The 18159-nt window shown below is 42.7% G+C and overlaps 1 protein-coding gene across 1 annotated transcript in view; it reads left to right on the top strand.

Annotated features, from left to right (window-relative positions):
* The window catches only part of CEP164 (centrosomal protein 164), a 71017-nt gene that overhangs the window by 12159 nt on the left and 40699 nt on the right, over positions 1–18159 (top strand). The window contains exon 4 of the mRNA XM_079707484.1: positions 12751–12955. Coding sequence (XP_079563610.1) covers positions 12751–12955 — 205 coding nt within the window. The remainder of the gene's footprint in view (positions 1–12750; positions 12956–18159) is intronic.

Genomic DNA, 18159 nt, shown 5'->3' with positions numbered 1-18159 from the left:
TTTAAGATTTTTCATAGGCCAAGTTTTTAAAATACGCTTTCCTTTTTCTTCCTACTTCTTTTTTTTTGTCTTTATACTTTTAATTGGTATTTTTTGAATAACATAATTTGTTTTAATGATGTCCAGTTTATCAACTTTTCAAATATGATTAATGCTTTGTGTCCTGTTTAAGAAATGTTTGCCTATTCCAAAGTCATGAAGATATTCTGTGTCTCGTTTTTTTTTTTCCCCCACAACTCACACACACACACTGTATTTTATTTTTACAAGAGATAAATAAACTGACACCAAGCATTGTAAATGGATGACCACAACAAAAGCAACAATGTTGCAATTACCAAACACGAAATACACTCATACTATGTCATAATATTGACATTCAGTCCAGTAATCCTCCACTGTAACAGCTCCTTTACTTTGCAGTGAAAGTTGATTTGTATATTTTTTGCCTCTGAGTCCTTGTGGGATTTTTTTTTTTATTCAAACAGAAAGTCACAAAAATTATAATCATCCTCATCAGTTCACTCAGTCCCATGTAATTAATTTTTTTATCTTGATCTTTTGTTAGCACTTTTATGAATTCATCAGTTTTCCATTAGAGTTTTGAAAATGCTTATTCGTTCAGTTCAGCAGTATAGTCACTTACCAGAAACCTGTACTTGTCAGAGTGTTTTCCATGAATTCCTTGAAGATGAAACCCTTTTATAGGAACATTTTTGCGAAAGCATCAGAGTACACCCAGAACTGTCTGTAAATGACAAAAGACTTAAAAATTACCACAGTTAAAGATTTGATGAAAGTTCATAATCAATTGACAAGGAAATTTAGTTACTTCTGAGATATACATTTTAAAGTAATAATTAAAATTATGACTTATAACATTATACCAGAACACATAAGATTTTTAGAAATTTCATATAATGTCTGAAACATTTATATTAACGTATTTCCATACAGACAACCCAAAGAAAGTTTAGTTTTAGTTGTTTTTTTGTTTTTTTGTCTCTTTTTTTATACTGCTGTTTCTTATTAGTCATCAATTTTATACACATCAGTGTGTACATATCAATCCCAGTCGCCCAATTCATCACACCACCATCCCCACCCCCCCGAGGCTTTCCCCCCTTGGTGTCCATACGTTTGTTCTCTACATCTGTGTCTCAACTTCTGCCCTGCAAACCGGTTCATCTGTACCATTTTTCTAGGTTCCACATACATGTGTTAATATACGATATTTGTTTTTCTCTTTCTGACTTACTTCACTCTGTATGACAGTCTCTAGATCCATCCACGTCTCTACAAATGACCCAATTTCGTTCCTTTTTATGCCTGAGTAATATTCCATTGTATATATGTACCACAACTTCTTTATCCATTCGTCTGTCGATGGGCATTTAGGTTGCTTCCGTGACCTGACTATTGTAAACAGTGCTGCAATGAACATTGGGGTGCATGTGTCTTTTTGAATTATGGTTTTCTCTGGGTATATGCCCAGTAGTGGGATTGCTGGGTCATATGGTAATTCTATTTTTAGTTTTTTAAGGAACCTCCATACTGTTCTCCATAGTGACTGTATCAATTTACATTCCCCCCAACAGTGCAGGAGGGTTCCCTTTTCACCACACCCTCTCCAGTATTTGTTGTCTGTAGATTTTCTGCTGATACCCACCCTAACTGGTGTGAGGTGATACCTCATTGTAGTTTTGATTTGCATTTCTCTAATAATTAGTGATGTTGAGCAGCTTTTCATGTGCATCTCGGCCATCTGTATGTCTCCTTTGGAGAAATGTCTATTTAGGTCTTCTGCCCATTTTTGGATTGGGTTGTTTGTTTCTTTAATATTGAGCTGCATGAGCTGTTTATATATTTTGGAGATTAATCCTTTGTCCGTTGATCGTTTGCGAATATTTTCTCCCATTCTGAGGGTTGTCTTTTCATCTTGTTTATGGTTTCCTTTGCTGTGCAAAAGCTTTAGAGTTTCACTAGGTCCCATTTGTTTATTTTTGTGTTTATTTCCATTACTCTAGGAGGTGGATCAAAAAAGATCTTGCTGTGATTTATGTCAAAGAGTGTTTTTCCTATGTTTTCCTCTAAGAGTTTTATAGTGTCCGGTCTTACATTTAGGTCTGGAATCCATTTTGAGTTTATTTTAGTGGATGGTGTTAGGGAATGTTCTAATTTCATTCTTTTACATGTAGCTGTCCAGTTTTCCCAGCACCACTTATTGAAGAGACTGTCTTTTCTCCATTGTATATCTTTGCCTCCTTTGTCATAGATTAGTTGACGATAGGTGCATGGGTTTATCTCTGGGCTTTCTATCTTGTTCCATTGATCTATGTTTCTGTTTTTGTGCCAGTACCACATTGTCTTGATTACTGTAGCTTTGTAGTATAGTCTGAAGTGAGGGAGTCTGATTCCTCCAGCTCCGTTTTTTTCCTTGAAGACTGCTTTGGCTATTAGGGGTCTTTTGTGTCTCCATACAAATTTTGAGATGATTTATTCTAGTTCCATAAAAAATGCCATTGGTAATTTGATAGGGATTGCATTGAATCTGTAGATTGCTTTGGGTAGTAGAGTCATTTTCACATTATTGATTCTTCCAATCCAAGCACATGGTATATCTTTCCATCTGTTGGTATCATCTTTAATTTCTTTCATCAGTGTCTTATAGTTTTCTGCATACAGGTCTTTTGTTTCCCTAGGTAGGTTTATTCCTAGGTATTTTATTCTTTTTGTTGCCATGGTAAATGGGAGTGTTTCCATAATTTCTTTTTCAGCTTTTTCATCATTAGTGTATAGGAATGCAAGAGGTTCCTGTGCCTTAATTTTGTATCTTGCAACTTTACCAAATTCATTGAGTAGCTCTAGAGTTTTCTGGTGGTATTTTTAGGATTCTCTATGTATAGTATCATGTCATCTGCAAACAGTGACAGTTTTACTTCTTCTTTTCCAGTCTGTATTCCTTTTATTTCTTTTTCTTCTCTGATTGCCGTGGCTAGGACTTCCAAAACTATGTTGAATAATAGTGGTGAGAGTGGATATCCTTGTCTTGTTCTTCATCTCAGAGGAAATGCTTTCAGTTTTTCACCATTGAGAATGATGTTTGCTGTGGGTTTGTTGTATATTATGGCCTTTATTATGTTGAGGTATGTTCCCTCTATGCCCACTTTCTGGAGAGTTTTTTTTTTATCATAAATGGGTGTTGAATTTTGTCAAAAGCTTTTTCTGCATCTATTGAGATGATCATATGGTTTTTATTCTTCAGTTTGTTAATATGGTGTATCACATTGATTGATTTGCGTATATTGAAGAATCCTTGCATCCCTGGGATAAATCCCACTTGATCATGGTGTATGATCCTTTTAATGTGTTGTTGGATTCTGTTTGCTAGTATTTTGTTGAGGATTTTTGCATCTATATTCATCAGTGATATTGGTCTGTAACTTTCTTTTTCTGTAGTATCTTTGTCTTGTTTTGGTATCAGGGTGATGGTGGCCTCATAGAATGAGTTTGAGAGTGTTCCTTCCTCTGCAGTTTTCTGGAAGAGTTTGAGAAGGATGGGTGTTAGCTCTTCTCTAAATGTTTGATAGAATTAACCTGTGAAGCCATCTGGTCCTGGACTTTTGTTTGTTGGAAGATTTTTAATCACCGTTTCAATTTCATTACTTGTGATTGGTCTGTTCATATTTTCTATTTCTTCCTGGTTCAGTCTTGGAAGGTTATACCTTTCTAAGAATTTGTCCATTTCTTCCCGGTTGTCCATTTTATTGGCATAGAGTTGCTTGTAGTAGTCTCTTAGGATGCTTTGTGGTGTCTGTTGTAACTTCTCCTTTTTCATTTTTAATTTTATTGATTTGAGTCCTCTCCCTCTTTTTCTTGATGAGTCTGGCTAATGGTTTATCAATTTTGTTTATCTTCTCTAAGAACCAGCTTTTAGTTTTATTGATCTTTGCTATTGTTTTCTTTGTTTCTATTTCATTTATTTCTGCTCTGATCTTGATGATTTCTTTCCTTCTGCTAACTTGGCGTTTTGTTTGTTCTTCTTTCTCTAGTTCCTTTAGGTATAAAGTTAGATTGTTTACTTGAGATTTTTCTTGTTTCTTGAGGTAGGCTTGTATAACTCTAAACTTCCCTCTTAGAACTGCTTTTGCTGTGTCCCATAGGTTTTGGATTGTCGTGTTTTCATTGTCATTTGTCTCTAGATATTTTTTGATTTCCTCTTTGATTTCTTCAGTGATCTCTTGGTTATTTAGTAACGTATTGTTTAGCCTCCATGTGTTTGTGTTTTTTACGTTTCTTTCCCTGTAATTCATTTCTAATCTCATAGCGTTGTGGTCAGAAAAGATGCTTGATGTGATTTCAATTTTCTTAAATTTACTGTGACCTGATTTGTGACCCAAGATGTGTTCTATCCTGGAGAATGTGTGCACTTGAGAAGAAAGTGTAATCTGCTGTTTTTGGATGGAATGTCCTATAAATATCAATTAAATCTATCTGGTCTGTTGTGTCATTTAAAGCTTCTGTTTCCTTATTTATTTTTATTTTGGATGATCTGTCCATTGGTGTAAGTGAGGTATTAAAGTCCCCCACTGTTATTGTGTTACTGTCGATTTCCTCTTTTATGCTGTTAGCAGTTGCCTTAGGTATTGAGGTGCTCCTATGTTGGGTGCATATATATTTATAATTGTTATATCTTCTTCTTGGATTGATCCCTTGATCATTATGTAGTGTCCTTCCTTGTCTCTTGTAACATTCTTTATTTTAAAATCTATTTTATCTAATATGAGTATAGCTACTCCAGCTTTCTTTTGATTTCCATTTTCATGGAATATCGTTTTCCATCCCCTCACTTTCAGTCTGTATGTGTCCCTAGGTCTGAAGTGGGTCTCTTGTAGACAGCATATATATGGATCTTGTTTTTGTATCCATTCAGCAAGCCTGTGTCTTTTGGTTGGAGCATTTAATCCATTCACGTTTAAGGTAATTATCGATATGTATGTTCCTATGACCATTTTCTTAATTGTTTTGGGTTTGTTTTTGTAGATCCTTTTCTTCTCTTGTGTTTTCCACTTAGAGAAGTTCCTTTAGCATTTGTTGTAGAGCTGGTTGGTGGTGCTGAATTCTCTTAGCCTTTGCTTGTCTGTAAAGCTTTTGATTTCTCCATCGAATCTGAATGAGATCCTTGCCGGTAGAGTAATCTTGGTTGTAGGTTCTTCCCTTTCATCACGTTAAGTATATCATGCCACTCCCTTCTGGCTTGTGGAGTTTCTGCTGAGAAATCAGCTGTTAACCTCATGGGAGTTCCCTTGTATGTTATTTGTCATTTTTCCCTCTTTGCTTTCAATAATTTTTCTTTGTCTTTAATTTTTGCCAATTTGATTACTATGTGTCTCTGCGTGTTTCTCCTTGGGTTTATCCTGTATGGGACTTGTATGCACTTCCTGGAGTTGGGTGGCTATTTCCTTTCCCATGTTAAGGAAGTTTTCGTCTATAATCTCTTCAAATATTTCCTCTGGTCCTTTCTCTCTCTCTTCTCCTTCTGGGACCCCTATAATGTGAATGTTGTTGCATTTAATGTTGTCCCAGAGGTCTCTTAGGCTGTCTTCATTTCTTTTCATTCTTTTTTCTGTATTCTGTTCCACAGCAGTAAATTCCACCATTCTGTCTTCCAGGTGACTTATCCGTCCATCTGCCTGAGTTACTCTGCTATTGATTCCTTCTAGTGTAGTTTTCATTTTAGTTATTGTACTGTTCATCTCTGTTTGTTTGTTCTTTAATTCTTCTAGGTCTTTGTTAAACATGTCTTGCATCTTGTCAATCTTTGCCTCCATTCTTTTTCCGAGGTCCTGGGTCATCTTCACTATCATTATTCTGAATTCTTTTTCTGGAAGGTTGCCTATCTCCACTTCATTTAGTTGTTTTTCTGCGGTTTTATCTTGTTCCTTCATCTGGTACATATCCCTCTGCCTTTTCATCTTGTCTATCTTTCTGTGAATGTGGTTTTTGTTCCACAGGCTGCAGGATTGTAGTTCTTCTTGCTTCTGCTCTCTGTCCTCTGGTGGATGAGGCTATCTAAGAGGCTTGATGGGAGGGACCGATGGTGGGTAGAGCTGACTGTTGCTCTGGTGGGCAGAGCTCAGTAAAACTTTAATCCACTTGACTGTTGATGGGTGGGGCCGGGTTCCCTCCCTGTTGGTTGTTTTGCCTGAGGCAACCCAACACTGGAGCCTACCTGGGCTCTTTGGTGGGGCTGATGACAGACTGTGGGAGGGCTCACGCCAAGGAGTACTTCCCAGAACTTCTGCTGCCAGTGTCCTTGTCCCCACGATGAGCCATAGAGCCCCCACCCCCGCCTCTGCAGGTGACCCTCCAACACTAGCAGGTAGGTCTGGTTCAGTCTCCCCTGGGGTCACTGCTCCTTCCCCTGGGTCCTGATGCGCACACTACTTTGTGTGTGCCCTCCAAGAGTGGAGTCTCTGTTTCCCCCGGTCTTTTCGAAGTCCTGCAATCAAATCCCACTAAGCTTCAAAGTCTGATTCTTTAGGAATTCCTCCTCCCATTGCTGGACTCCCATGTTGGGAAGCCTGACGTGCGGCTCAGAACCTTCACTCCAGTAGGTGGACTTCTGTGGTATAAGTGTTCTCCGGTCTGTGAGTCACCCACCCAGCAGTTATGGGATTTGATTTTACTGTCATTGTGCCCTTCCTACCGTCTCATTGTGGCTTCTCCTTTGTTTTTGGATGTGGGGTATCTTTTTTGGTGATTTCCAGTGTCTTCCTGTCGATGATTGTCCAGCAGCTAGCTGTGATTCTGGTGTTCTCGCAAGAGGGAGTGAGAGCACGTCCTTCTACTCTGCCATCTTGGTTCTTCCCCCCCCACCCCGCCCCGTACCATACTGTCTTGATTACTGTAGCTTTATTATAAATATTGAAATCATTTAGGGTAAGTGCTGGAAATTGTTCTCCATTTTCAAAGTTGTATTCTAGGTCCCTTGCATTTCCATATGAATTTTAGAATCAGCTTGTCATTTTCTACAAAAAAAAAAAATCCTCTTAGTATTTTGATTGGAATTGCATTGAACCCATAAATCAGTTCGGGAGAACTGACATCTTAAACAACATTGAATCTTCCAACCCGTGAACACAGTCTGTCTCCATTTATTCAATATTTAGTGTTTTTTTTTGTTTCTTTGTTTTTTTTTACGCGGGCCTCTCACTGTTGTGGCCTCTCCTGTTGCGGAGCACAGGCTCCGGACCTGCAGGCTCAGCGGCCATGGCTTACGGGCCCAGCCACTCCGCGGCATGTGGGATCCTCCCAGACCGGGGCACGAACCCGTGTCCCCTGCATCAGCAGGTGGACTCTCAACCACTGTGCCACCAGGGAAGCCCATCTTTTATAGTTTTTAGTGTACGCATCTTGTCCATATTTTGTCACATTTATCTGTCTTTTTTTGATGCTTCTATAAATGGTATCTTTTATTTATTTATTTATTTTTATGTTATTGAAGTATAGTTGATTTACAATGTTGTGTTAATTTCCGCTGTACAGCAAAGTGATTCATTTATAAATACATATACCTTCTTTTCATATTCTTTTCCATTATGGTTTTTTTTAAAATGTCAATTTCCAGTTGTTGATTGCCTTCATATAAAAATAAAATTGGTTTTTGTATACTGACCTTGTAGCCTGCAACCTTGCTTAACTTACTTATGTCAGTTCTATTAGCTTTTTTGTAGATTCTATAGGATTTTCTACATAGATGGTATGTCTTCTGGGAATAAAGACATTTTTTCATCTTCCTTTCTAACCTGGATACCTTATATTTCTATTTCTTGCCTTACTGCACTGACTGGAACCTCCAGTACAATTGAATAGAAGTGGTGACAATGGACATTTTGGCCTTGTACCTGATCTTAAGGGGAAGCATTCAGTCTTTCACCATTAAGTATGATGTTAGGTGATGTTAGCTGTAGGGTTTTCTAAATGCCATTTGTCAGGATGAGGAAGTTCCCTTGTATTCCTAGCTTGCTGAGAGTTTAAATCCAAAATGGATGTTGGATTTTATCAAATACCTTTTTCTGTATCTATTGATAGAATCATATGATTTTTCTATATTGGTCTGTTAATATGGTCAGTTATATTGATTGGTTTTCAAATGTTAGACCAACCTTACATTCCTAGGGTAAACTCTGCTTGGTAATGATTATATATTATTGGATTTGATTTTAAAAAAAATTTTGTTAAGTACCTTTGCTCCAAAATGATAGCTTGAATGTGATGAGATGGATAGAGTTGGGTATTTTTTAAATTACTGATTTCCAATTTTATTTGTTCATTATATCTATTCTTTGTTACACATTGAGAGTTCTTTTTGTTCAGTAAGTGATCCTGTTTATGTAAATGTTCTATGTGTGATAAGAATGTAGTCTCTCATTTTTGGATACAGCGTTCTTTTTTTTTTTTTTAATTAATTAATTTGGTTGCACTGGGTCTTAGTTGCAGCCCGTGGGCTGCTTAGTTGCAGCAGGAGGGCTCCTTAGTTGTGGCATGCGAACTCTTAGTTGTGGCATGCATGTGGGATCTAGTTCCCTGACCAGGGATCGAACCCAGGCCCCCTGCATTGGGAGTGTGGAGTCTTATCCACTGCGCCACTGGGGAAGTCCCCAGGGTTCTTTTTTTTATTGAAGTATAGTTGATTTACAATTTTGTGTTAGTTTCTGGTGTGCAGCAGAGTGATTCAGTTTTATATATATATATATATACATACACACACACACATACATATATATAAGAGTATATGATGAACCTAGGGCAGGACAGGAATAAAGATGCAGACTTAGAGAATGGACTTGAGGACACGGGGAGGGGGAAGGGTAAACTGGGATGAAGTGAGAGAGCGGCATGGACATATATACACTACCAAATGTAAAATAGATAGCTAGTGGGAAGCAGCCGCATAGCACAGGGAGATCAGCTCGGTGCTTTGTGACCACCTAGAGGGGTGGGATAGGGAGGGTGGGAGGGAGGTGCAAGAGGGAGGGGATATGGGGATATATGTATACATACAGCTGATTCACTTTGTTATACAACAGAAACTAACACAGCATTGTAAAGCAATTATACTCCAATAAAGATGTGAAAAAGTATATTCTTTTTCATAATCTTTTCCATTATAGTTTATTACAGGAGATTGAATATAGTTCCCTGTGCTATACAGTAGGACCTTGTTGTTTTTCATATATAGTAGTTTGTATCTGCTAATCCCAAACTCCTGATTTTTCCTTACCTCATCCCTTTCCCCTTTGGTAACCATAAATTTGTTTTCTGAGTCTGTGAGTCCGTTTCTGTTTTTGGATACAGGGTTCTTAAATGTCCTTTATATCAAGCATGCTAAATGTGTTTATCTTCCTGTGTCCTGAGTAATTGTTGTCTGGTCTTACTCTTTCTGTTTTTTTTGTTTTTGGCTGCACTGTGTGGCTTGTGGGATCTTAGTTTCCCGACCAGGGATCGAACCTGGGCCCCAGCAGTGAAAGCTCTAAGTCCTTGCCAGGGAAATCCCTGGTCTCACTCTTCTTTTTAAATTTTAATTTTATTTATTTATTTTAGTCTGCCTTTGGTCTTCGTTGTGGTGCGCGGGCTTCTCATTGTGGTGACTTCTCTTGTTGCGGAGCACGGGCTCTAGGCGCACAGGCTTCAGTAGTTGTGGCACGCGGGCTCTAGAGTGCAGGCTCAGTAGTTGTGATGCACAGGATCAGCTGCTCCGAGGCATGTGGGATCTTTCGGACCAGGCCTCGAACCCGTGTCGCCTGCATTGGCAGGCGGATTCTTAACCACTGTGCTACCAGGGAAGTCCCTGGTCTCACTCTTGAATAGTGGTTTAGTTGAGTACAGATTTGTCAACAGCTGTTTGACAATACTGTATACCATTATCTTCTGACCACTGGTTTTGCTAGTAAGACATGTTTTTTGGTTTCATTAGTTGTTCCTTTGTAGGTAATCAACTTTTCCCCCCTCTGGTTGTTTTTATTATTTTGTTTTTAATCTGGTGTTCTGTAATTTCACAACAGTGTGTCTAGGTGTGGATTCATTGTTATTTACTGTGTATAGGAATTGGAGTGCTTCCTTACTCTGAGGACTCATATCTCTCTTAAATTTTGGAAAATTCTCAACCATTATCACTTTCTTTTCTACACCTCTTACTGGAAATATATTGGACCTTATTATTTGATCCTCCATGTCTCTTAACTTCTGTTTCATATTTGAAAAATCACTTTATAATTTCCTTTAGCATATTTATTTCCCAATTCACTATTTGTTTCTTCTTCTGCATCAGATCTGGTTGTTTTTCATTTTGAATTTAATGACTACCAGTTCCTTCAAGTTCTCTTATGTTCTTTTCAATATGTCTAGGTTTTTTTTAGAGTTCTGTTCTTTCATTATGGATTCTACTCCTTCATCCCTACAATAATTTTAAATATTGTTATTTTTAGTCTTCTTTTGATTGTTCTATTATCTCAGTTCTTCTTTTCATTGTGTTACTGATTTTCCCTCATGGTGAAATGTTTCCTCACGTTTCCTCTGTAATTAGTTATTGTGCATTTTGTGAATTCATCTTCTGCAGAGGTTATTTTCTGTGAGTGTCTCATTCCTAGGTTGTTGAGTGGCTTTACAATGGTTTCTGCCAAGGAGTTTTCAGTGGTTTAGGACTAAATTTTTACATTAATTTCCTGACTTGGGATTCCCTTACCACATTTTGGACTATATATCTACATGTGTCTTGGGGTTTCAGTTTTTCATTAAATTCTATTTTCCCCACCTAGAACCTGGAGTGGGTGACATGCTTCCTTGCTGCTTCCATGACCTAGGTCCTTTTATTCATGGAGGGAACAGCCCGTAGGGCCCCAGATACAGCTAGGGTCTCATTTCCAGTTCCTAAATTCACGAAGGCCTAAGGCCACATTTTGTTCTAAACTGGCATTAAAACCCAAGTTCCACAGGCCTATATCCAGGTCAGATACCAGTTTTGACCGTCAGTTCATGCACTTATTATTCAGGTTTCATGTTTTCTTTTTGTTTCTGGCACCTGAGAATTTCTCTTTCCGTTTGGCTATGTGAATACTGGTGCTGTGACCATTGGTGTACAGATGTCTGTTCAAATCCCTGCTTTCAATTCTTTTGGGTATGCATCCAGAGGTGGAATTTCTGGTTCAAATGGTAATTCTATTTTTAATTTTTTGAGGAACTGTCATACTGTGTTCACTGTGGCTGCACCATTTTCCATTCCTACCAGTAGTGCACCAGGGTTCCAGTTTCTCTACATCCTTGCCAGCGCTTGTTATTTTCTGCTTTTTTTTTTTTTGGCCACGCCCTGCAGCATGTGAGATTTTAGTTCCCCAACCAGGGATTGAACCCTGGCCCTTAGCAGTGAGAGCACTGAGTCCTAACCACTGGACCGCCAGGGAATGCCCATATTTTCTGCTTTTTTGATAATAGCCATGCTAATGGGTGTGAAGTGACGTTTCATTGTAGTTTTAATTTTCACTTCCCTAATCTTTAGTGGTGTTGAGCATCTTCTCATGTGCTTCTTGGCCATTTGTATGTCTTTTTATCTTTTACCTCTGATATTTTTCCTGTTTTACTACATATTTTCTCTTTTATTTGAATTAAGATTGAGCTTGTCACATTTCATAAGGAGCCTGATTGGGATTGTTTTGGATTTATACATTAATTTGAGGATTATTGGCATGTTTACAGACTTGAATTTTTCTATTCAGGAACACTGGGTGTCTCTCCAATTGTTTTTTCTTTTTTCTTCCCCTGAATTTTCAATAAAGCTTTATGAAGATTTTGCACACTTTGGATTTATTCCTGGGTATTGCTTCTTTTATATTGCTATTGTGAATTTTTTTTTCTATTAGCTGTCCTGATGGATTACTGATAATGGTGGGTGGGATGAATGGCTTATTTTAGACTTGTTCATGTTGAGACCTACCTTCTACATTATTTTCTTTTATTGTTGATTGACCCCACTAGCTTGGATTATCACCTCTTACGAGTTTAGAGTCTTTTGCAAGATCAGAGCTATCACAACGCATATTTTTTCTTCAGATCATTTATGAAAATATTAAGCAAGTTCTATCCCAGAATATATCTCCATGATACCATAGTGTTTGTATTTATCCATCTAAAACCAAGTTTATCCCTACTCTAGTCTACCATGAATTCTCAGGAACCTTAACAATTAAACGTCTCCATCTAGAGAAGTCCTTAGGTATCCCAATCATTTGTTTCTATCTAAGGAAACTCCTTATTCTTAGCCAAATGGTACTCGTCAATTTTTATTTTTTTAATTTTGGCTGCACTGGGTCTTTGTTGTGGTGCGGGATCTTCGTTGCAGCGCATGGGCTTCTCTCCAGTTGTGGCATGCGAGCTCCAGGGCGCACGGGCTCTCTAGTTGTGGCACGCGGGCTTAGTTGCCCCGAGGCATGTGGGATCTTAGTTCCCTGACCAGGAATCGAACCCACGTCCCCTGCATTGGAAGGCGGATTCTTAACCACTGCACCATAAGGGAAGTCCCTACCCTTCAATTTTGTGTTAATCCTTTCCTCTCTTCTTCCTTTTCTCTCTCTCCCCTTCTCCCCACAGTTCTTCCTTCTTCTCTGCCTCCTTGCCATTTTTCTTCTTCTTTTTTTTTCCCATGGAGCTTTGGACCTGAGCAGGGACTAACTTGTGACCTCTGCCCATCCCCAGCCAGGACATCACAGGTGATATTTACTATTTCAACTTTGCCAACGGGCAGTCCATGTGGGACCATCCCTGTGATGAGCACTATCGGAACTTGGTGATCCAAGAGCGGGGGAAGCTGTCAACTCCTGGGGCCATTAAGAAGAAAGAAAAGAAAAAGAAAAAGGAAAAGAAAGACAAGAAGGACAAAGAGACCTCTAAAATTCCCCTGGTGAGTCAGTGGATGCCAGCTCTCAGAGAGGCCAGGCCTGAAACTTGAGGGATATCGGGAACCTCTAACTGTTGACAGCTGGGAGGTTAAGAATAAAAGCAATAATATAGTAATTTTTTGATAGTGCCTCATCTGAATTATGCCTGGCTTCTGGCAAATTTTCCTTTCAGGCTTCTAGAAGTGGTTACTATCTCTAAGCAATTTCTTTTTCCCCCTTGGGAGGCACATATGACATAATAGGATTAGTGAGTGAGTGCCCTGCTGAGGATGGGGTTTTGTAGTGATGCTGTCTGCCCCTCTGGAGAGTCGGGGCACAGGGAGCGCTTGGTGGAGGCCAGAGAACCCAGAGGAGCGAGTGCCTCTCCTCTCCTTTCCGAGCCAGGCTTTCCTCGTGTGGGTTCATCATGTGTCTCAGTGGTGCAAATGCCTAGATGTTTGATGAGCCATAATTCAGTTGTCAGAACATCAGTGCCTTCAAGATCCAAAAAGAAAAGCTTGAGGCTTTATCTGGCCCTGTGGATGGCCTTTGCTGCCAGTGTCCTGGGTTCATGGTGGATAACTGAAATTTGATCACAGTGCCATCACCTTGGTCCCAAGTAGCTTTTTTACTCAGAGTTGAAAGTTATCTTTCCCATTATCATTCTATTTGTCCCTCCAGGTGTGAGGCAGGTGGGCCACGTTGAGGAGAGGGAGGGACCTGGGAACACAGTTTAGCCAGGTGGGGAACACTGGGAATACCTTTTCAACCCTCTTAATGGTCGAGTTGATTTGCTCTCTTATTTATAGTCTTTATTTCCCACTGGTGCCTGGTGCTTACTTCTCAGTGAAGATTTCCTCCATCTTCCTTCCTTTGCAAGGTGTCAGTTCTGACATTGGATAGTTGCTGATGAATTTGTCCTTTTTAATCATTTCCAAGCTCTACAGATACTCCCCCCCCCCAATATTACTAATCATGGTTCTGAGAAATAAGACAGCAAGTCCATTCTTCCAGGTGGAGAAAAGAGAACAGGTAGTTTCCAAAGAGGCTGAATTTTCTAATGGCATGTGTTTGAAAGGTAAAAGATGTATAATGGGCTTTTCACTAACCCCGGACTGTTTTAGATGATAATCAGCATCTGGGCAGGCTCTGGCATGACTGAAGGTGAGAGAGGGAATGAAGTGAGGGTTCTGGGGTGGAGGGTTGGGTAATAGACTGAGCTCTGGGTGTGTGACTGAGTTCCTGGAGCTCCCTGTTAAAAAGGATTCCTCCTGTGGTTTCAGGAGCTGAGGGCAAGTGGACTGCCCTGGGCTGCCAATCTGGATCTTAGGGCTCAGGAGAGGCGCAAACCAGAGTTTGTCCAGGGGCAGGCCTGACCAGGTGGGCGACCGGGCTCAGGTGGTTTGGGCTCTCTGGAGGAGAGCTGGGTGGAGTTTAGGGTGAATGTTTGCAGGGTGTGGTTGATCTGTTATGGTTTGGTCTACCCCAAGATTCCCTGACTGTGTGGGCCTCTCTTGAGCAGTACCAACTCTTGCCTTTGGTAGAAGACCTAGTCCAAGTTCCCAAGGCTCAGTTCACTGCTTGTTTCCCCTCTTTCCTCCCTTCTTAGACTCTTTCTGATAGTCCTTGATAAGGATGGTGGATTTTATGAAATTAACCAATCACAGAATTGAGAGTTTGATGGTACCTTTGGGATAATCTAGTTGGTGATTTTCAGACTTTTGTTAGCAATGGAACCCTGTCTTCACATCAGTTCTTCCATAGAGGGCCAGTGGATAAAGAAGAAGCGGAGCTGCTCTGGTTGAACCTGGGGGTGTGGGTCTTGGTGATGCCTCTTCCCCATCACATGCCCACCGTAGCAGCCCCCAAGGTACCAGGCGGAACCAATATGTGGGTTCCATGGCACAAGGCTTGTAAGCCATTGATCTCGTCGAGCCTCCTCTTTATAGATAAGGAAACTAGGGCCCAGAGAACAACAAAGCTCAAGGGAGTTTTTAGCTTTTCTTCCCTCATTGGTTTGTGTTTCTCTTTAAAGGGAGGGTGGGTTTCTGCTAAGGGTTTGCCAAGGGCTAAGGTAGCAAGTAGAAATCAGAAGTGCTTTGTCTTAGTTTTCTCTGCCTGTTTATATACCCATCTAGGAAACACAGCCTGAGCAGGGACTTCTGCCTTCTTCCTCCTTTCTCCGTGGCCCATCCCCTCTCTCAGCACCTGGGCTGGCTAATCTGGACCTAGACCAAGAGATGCAGGCTAGAAGTGGGGGCTCCTTTAAGAAAGGGAAGAGCCCACGTATGCTGGCTGACACCCCTAGGTCTCTCACGGGCTCCCTGCCCAGCAAGCTACAGCCACTCTTCAAGGGCCAAGCTTCCCGAACCCACCAGATCTTTGCCGACGTGGAGGAAATCTTAGGCAGGGCCCCAGCCCACTGCAGGACAGAATTAGGTGATCAGCAAGGTCTGGAGAAACCCCAGCAGGTGACAGAGAAAATCTACCTGGGGTTTTCAGACCCTGAAATAGAAGAGCTGGAAATGAGGACCAGACAGCAGAAACCTGGCGCTTTGGGCCCTGACCACAGCGGGCCCTTCCGGAATGGGCAGGATGCGTTAGAGAGCAGGAGCCAGGCCTTGGTCCACTCGAAGTTTTCGGAAGCCCTCGAGGGCCTGCAGCTGAAAGGGGAGCAGCACAGCCATAACATGGCCAAGCGGAGCTCCACTGGCCCCGGGGGGGACAAGGGCCAGAGCCCCATTCCCTCGCCGTCCCCTGAGGAGGATCCCTCCCTGTCCCTTTGTTCTTCTGACCCTATGCTGCCTGCCAGGAAGAGCAAGCCGTTCTTGTTAATCAGCAGCCCAGCCGAAGACCAGAGCTGGCAGGGCGTCTCTGGGGAAGGGGGCAGCATGGGCAGGGGCAGGAGGAGGAGAGAGCCCCTGGGATTGTGGATGGGACAGGTCTCCAAGCTTGTCCACAAGGACGCCCCTTTGGGCACCAAGAAAATAGAGCCCGAAGACCCTGAGGCTCCAGGGGCCTCAGCCAAAGGTCCACCTCAGGGGCTCTTGCTAATACCCCCTGATACCCTGGTCTCAGAACCAGCCCAGAGCGCCCCTGCAGTCCCCTCGCAGGCCCCTCGAGGGTCTCCTGCCAGGGAGAAGACACCACCCCCAGGCTCTCTGGAGCCCCCCGAAGAAGACAGGAGGCTGGGCAGGTTTGGGCCTGACTTGGAGAGCAGCAGCAGCAGCCTGGCCTCTCACCTTGGCTCTGAGGTCCTGGGGGAGGTGACCAACTTCCCGTGGGACCTGCAGAGCTCACGGGGATCTGAGCGGGGTGTGGGTCAGTCAGGCCCCGGACCCAGGGAGCAGCACCCCAGCCCCTTCCTGGCGCCCCAGCTGTCCCACATGCAGAGCTCTGCTGAGGAGCAGTCAGAGAGTGAAGACTACTCTGAGGACCAGAGGTTCCACCAGCACATCCTGCAGATGTTCAAGCTCTCCAGGCGTCTGGAGGGCCCGGGGCTGCCCGAGAGCACGCGGGAGAGCTCACGCAGAGACCTTGCCAGCATGGTCTGCCACCCGGCAGCCGAGTCTTCCAGGATGTCTAGTGAGGGCGAGCACGAGGCCATCAGAGCCACGGGCTCCAGGTTTCTGTCTTGGGGGCCAGAGATGCGGGAGCGTCCTCAGAAGGTGGCCGGCGCCCTGGCTGAGCAGGAGGCCTCTCAGCAAGCTCGTTTCCAGCCAAGCAGCAGCCCCCTCAGTCAGGGGCTGGTCAAGCTGAGTTCCAGCAGAGGGCTTGCTACAGAGCCAGGCAAGGTGCAGCTTCTCAACCAGGTAGGCTTCTTAGAGAGCACGGCCTTCAGGCTTAGTGAACTTGACAGGGAGGGAGCAGGTTGAGCTGATACCCTAACACAGCCAGCAGGTCTGCTTTCCTGTTATCTGCCCTCCCTGGGTGACTATTGATCCCTTAACCACCCAGGATGGCCATCCTGTGGGAGGACATGCAGTTCCTGTTTCTTCTGACCCATCACCTGCAAGATAGGGGCTGAGGGTATCTAGACTTCCCTTCCCTTGATCTAACTGTACTTTGTGGGTGGTTCACATGCTCTGAAGATGCTCAGTTTTGAGGGTGAGCAAGCTGGCACTTACCCTGGCACTCATGCAAGATATAGGTACTGTCCCAGGATTTGGGAATCCTTCCCCATCAGCTGATGATAGAGAGGTCCTCCCAAGTCGACACCCTACCCCCAGCCTCTGAACTTAGCCCCTTCTGGGAATCACACAGAACTAGAGAGTTAATACTGTCATGAGAAGCTGAAGCCCAGGCTCTCTCTGCCGTTCAGTGAGCTGCTTCTGCTCCTTGCTTCCCAGGGTTTCCAGAACCATGTGAATAACCTGTGTCAGGCTTGTGCTGACCGCATGGGCCTTCACTTCCTCCCCTATTGGGATCTACCAAAGGGTTGGGCTTGCCCTGTCCTTCTGACTCTTTTTCCCTTTAAAGAGTCACCACTTGCTTCATTCAGAAGTCAAATTGGATCACAGACCACCACGGGGGTCGATCTGCATTTCCCCGGCTATTCTTTTGCTGTTGCCCAGCTATGGCTTTACCCAGTTGTTACCTCGGTTCCTAATTGCTGGCGTGCCCTGGTTCTCCGTTAGCTCTAATAACTACTGTAGCACTATAAATATCAGATAAGCTGCAGATTATCCTGAAAGTTTTAATTAGCCCAATGGCAGCAAGTTTATCCTCTCTGAAGGACAACGCCACGCACAGCCCATAGTGCGTGATCAGCTAGGAGCCAGGGATGTATAATTTCCCTGTTAACCACTGATTTGGTAAAGGCTTGGGAGAACAAAGCCCTCAGCGGGCCTGTCTCCCTCCCTCAGGCCCCCAACACGTTAGCAAATTAGCCATGTTAGGAGTCTGTAATTTTCCATAAATATAGTATGGGAAGAATTTTACTCGCTGATCCACTGGGCTGGCTGGGGGGAGCAGGCTGGGTTTGCTCACAGTTCACCTCAGAGCAGATTTCCTGGGCTCCTTTTCCACCATAGCCAGGAGGCAGTGTACAATACTGGCTTAGAGATTGCCCTGCGTTCCGGTCCCACGTCTGCCCTCATTGCAGGCCCTATGACTTGGGGCAGGGGTCTTGACCTCACCAGTCTCCGTTTGCTCTTGTGGGGACTGTGGCCTCAGATGGTTTTGACAGTGAAATGAGACAGGTGCTTACCCCGGTGCCCAGGGCTCA

The sequence above is a fragment of the Hyperoodon ampullatus genome, assembly GCF_949752795.1.
Source record: "Hyperoodon ampullatus genome assembly, chromosome: 7".
Taxonomy (NCBI): Eukaryota; Metazoa; Chordata; class Mammalia; order Artiodactyla; family Ziphiidae; genus Hyperoodon; species Hyperoodon ampullatus.
This window is presented reverse-complemented; position numbering and strand designations above follow the sequence as displayed.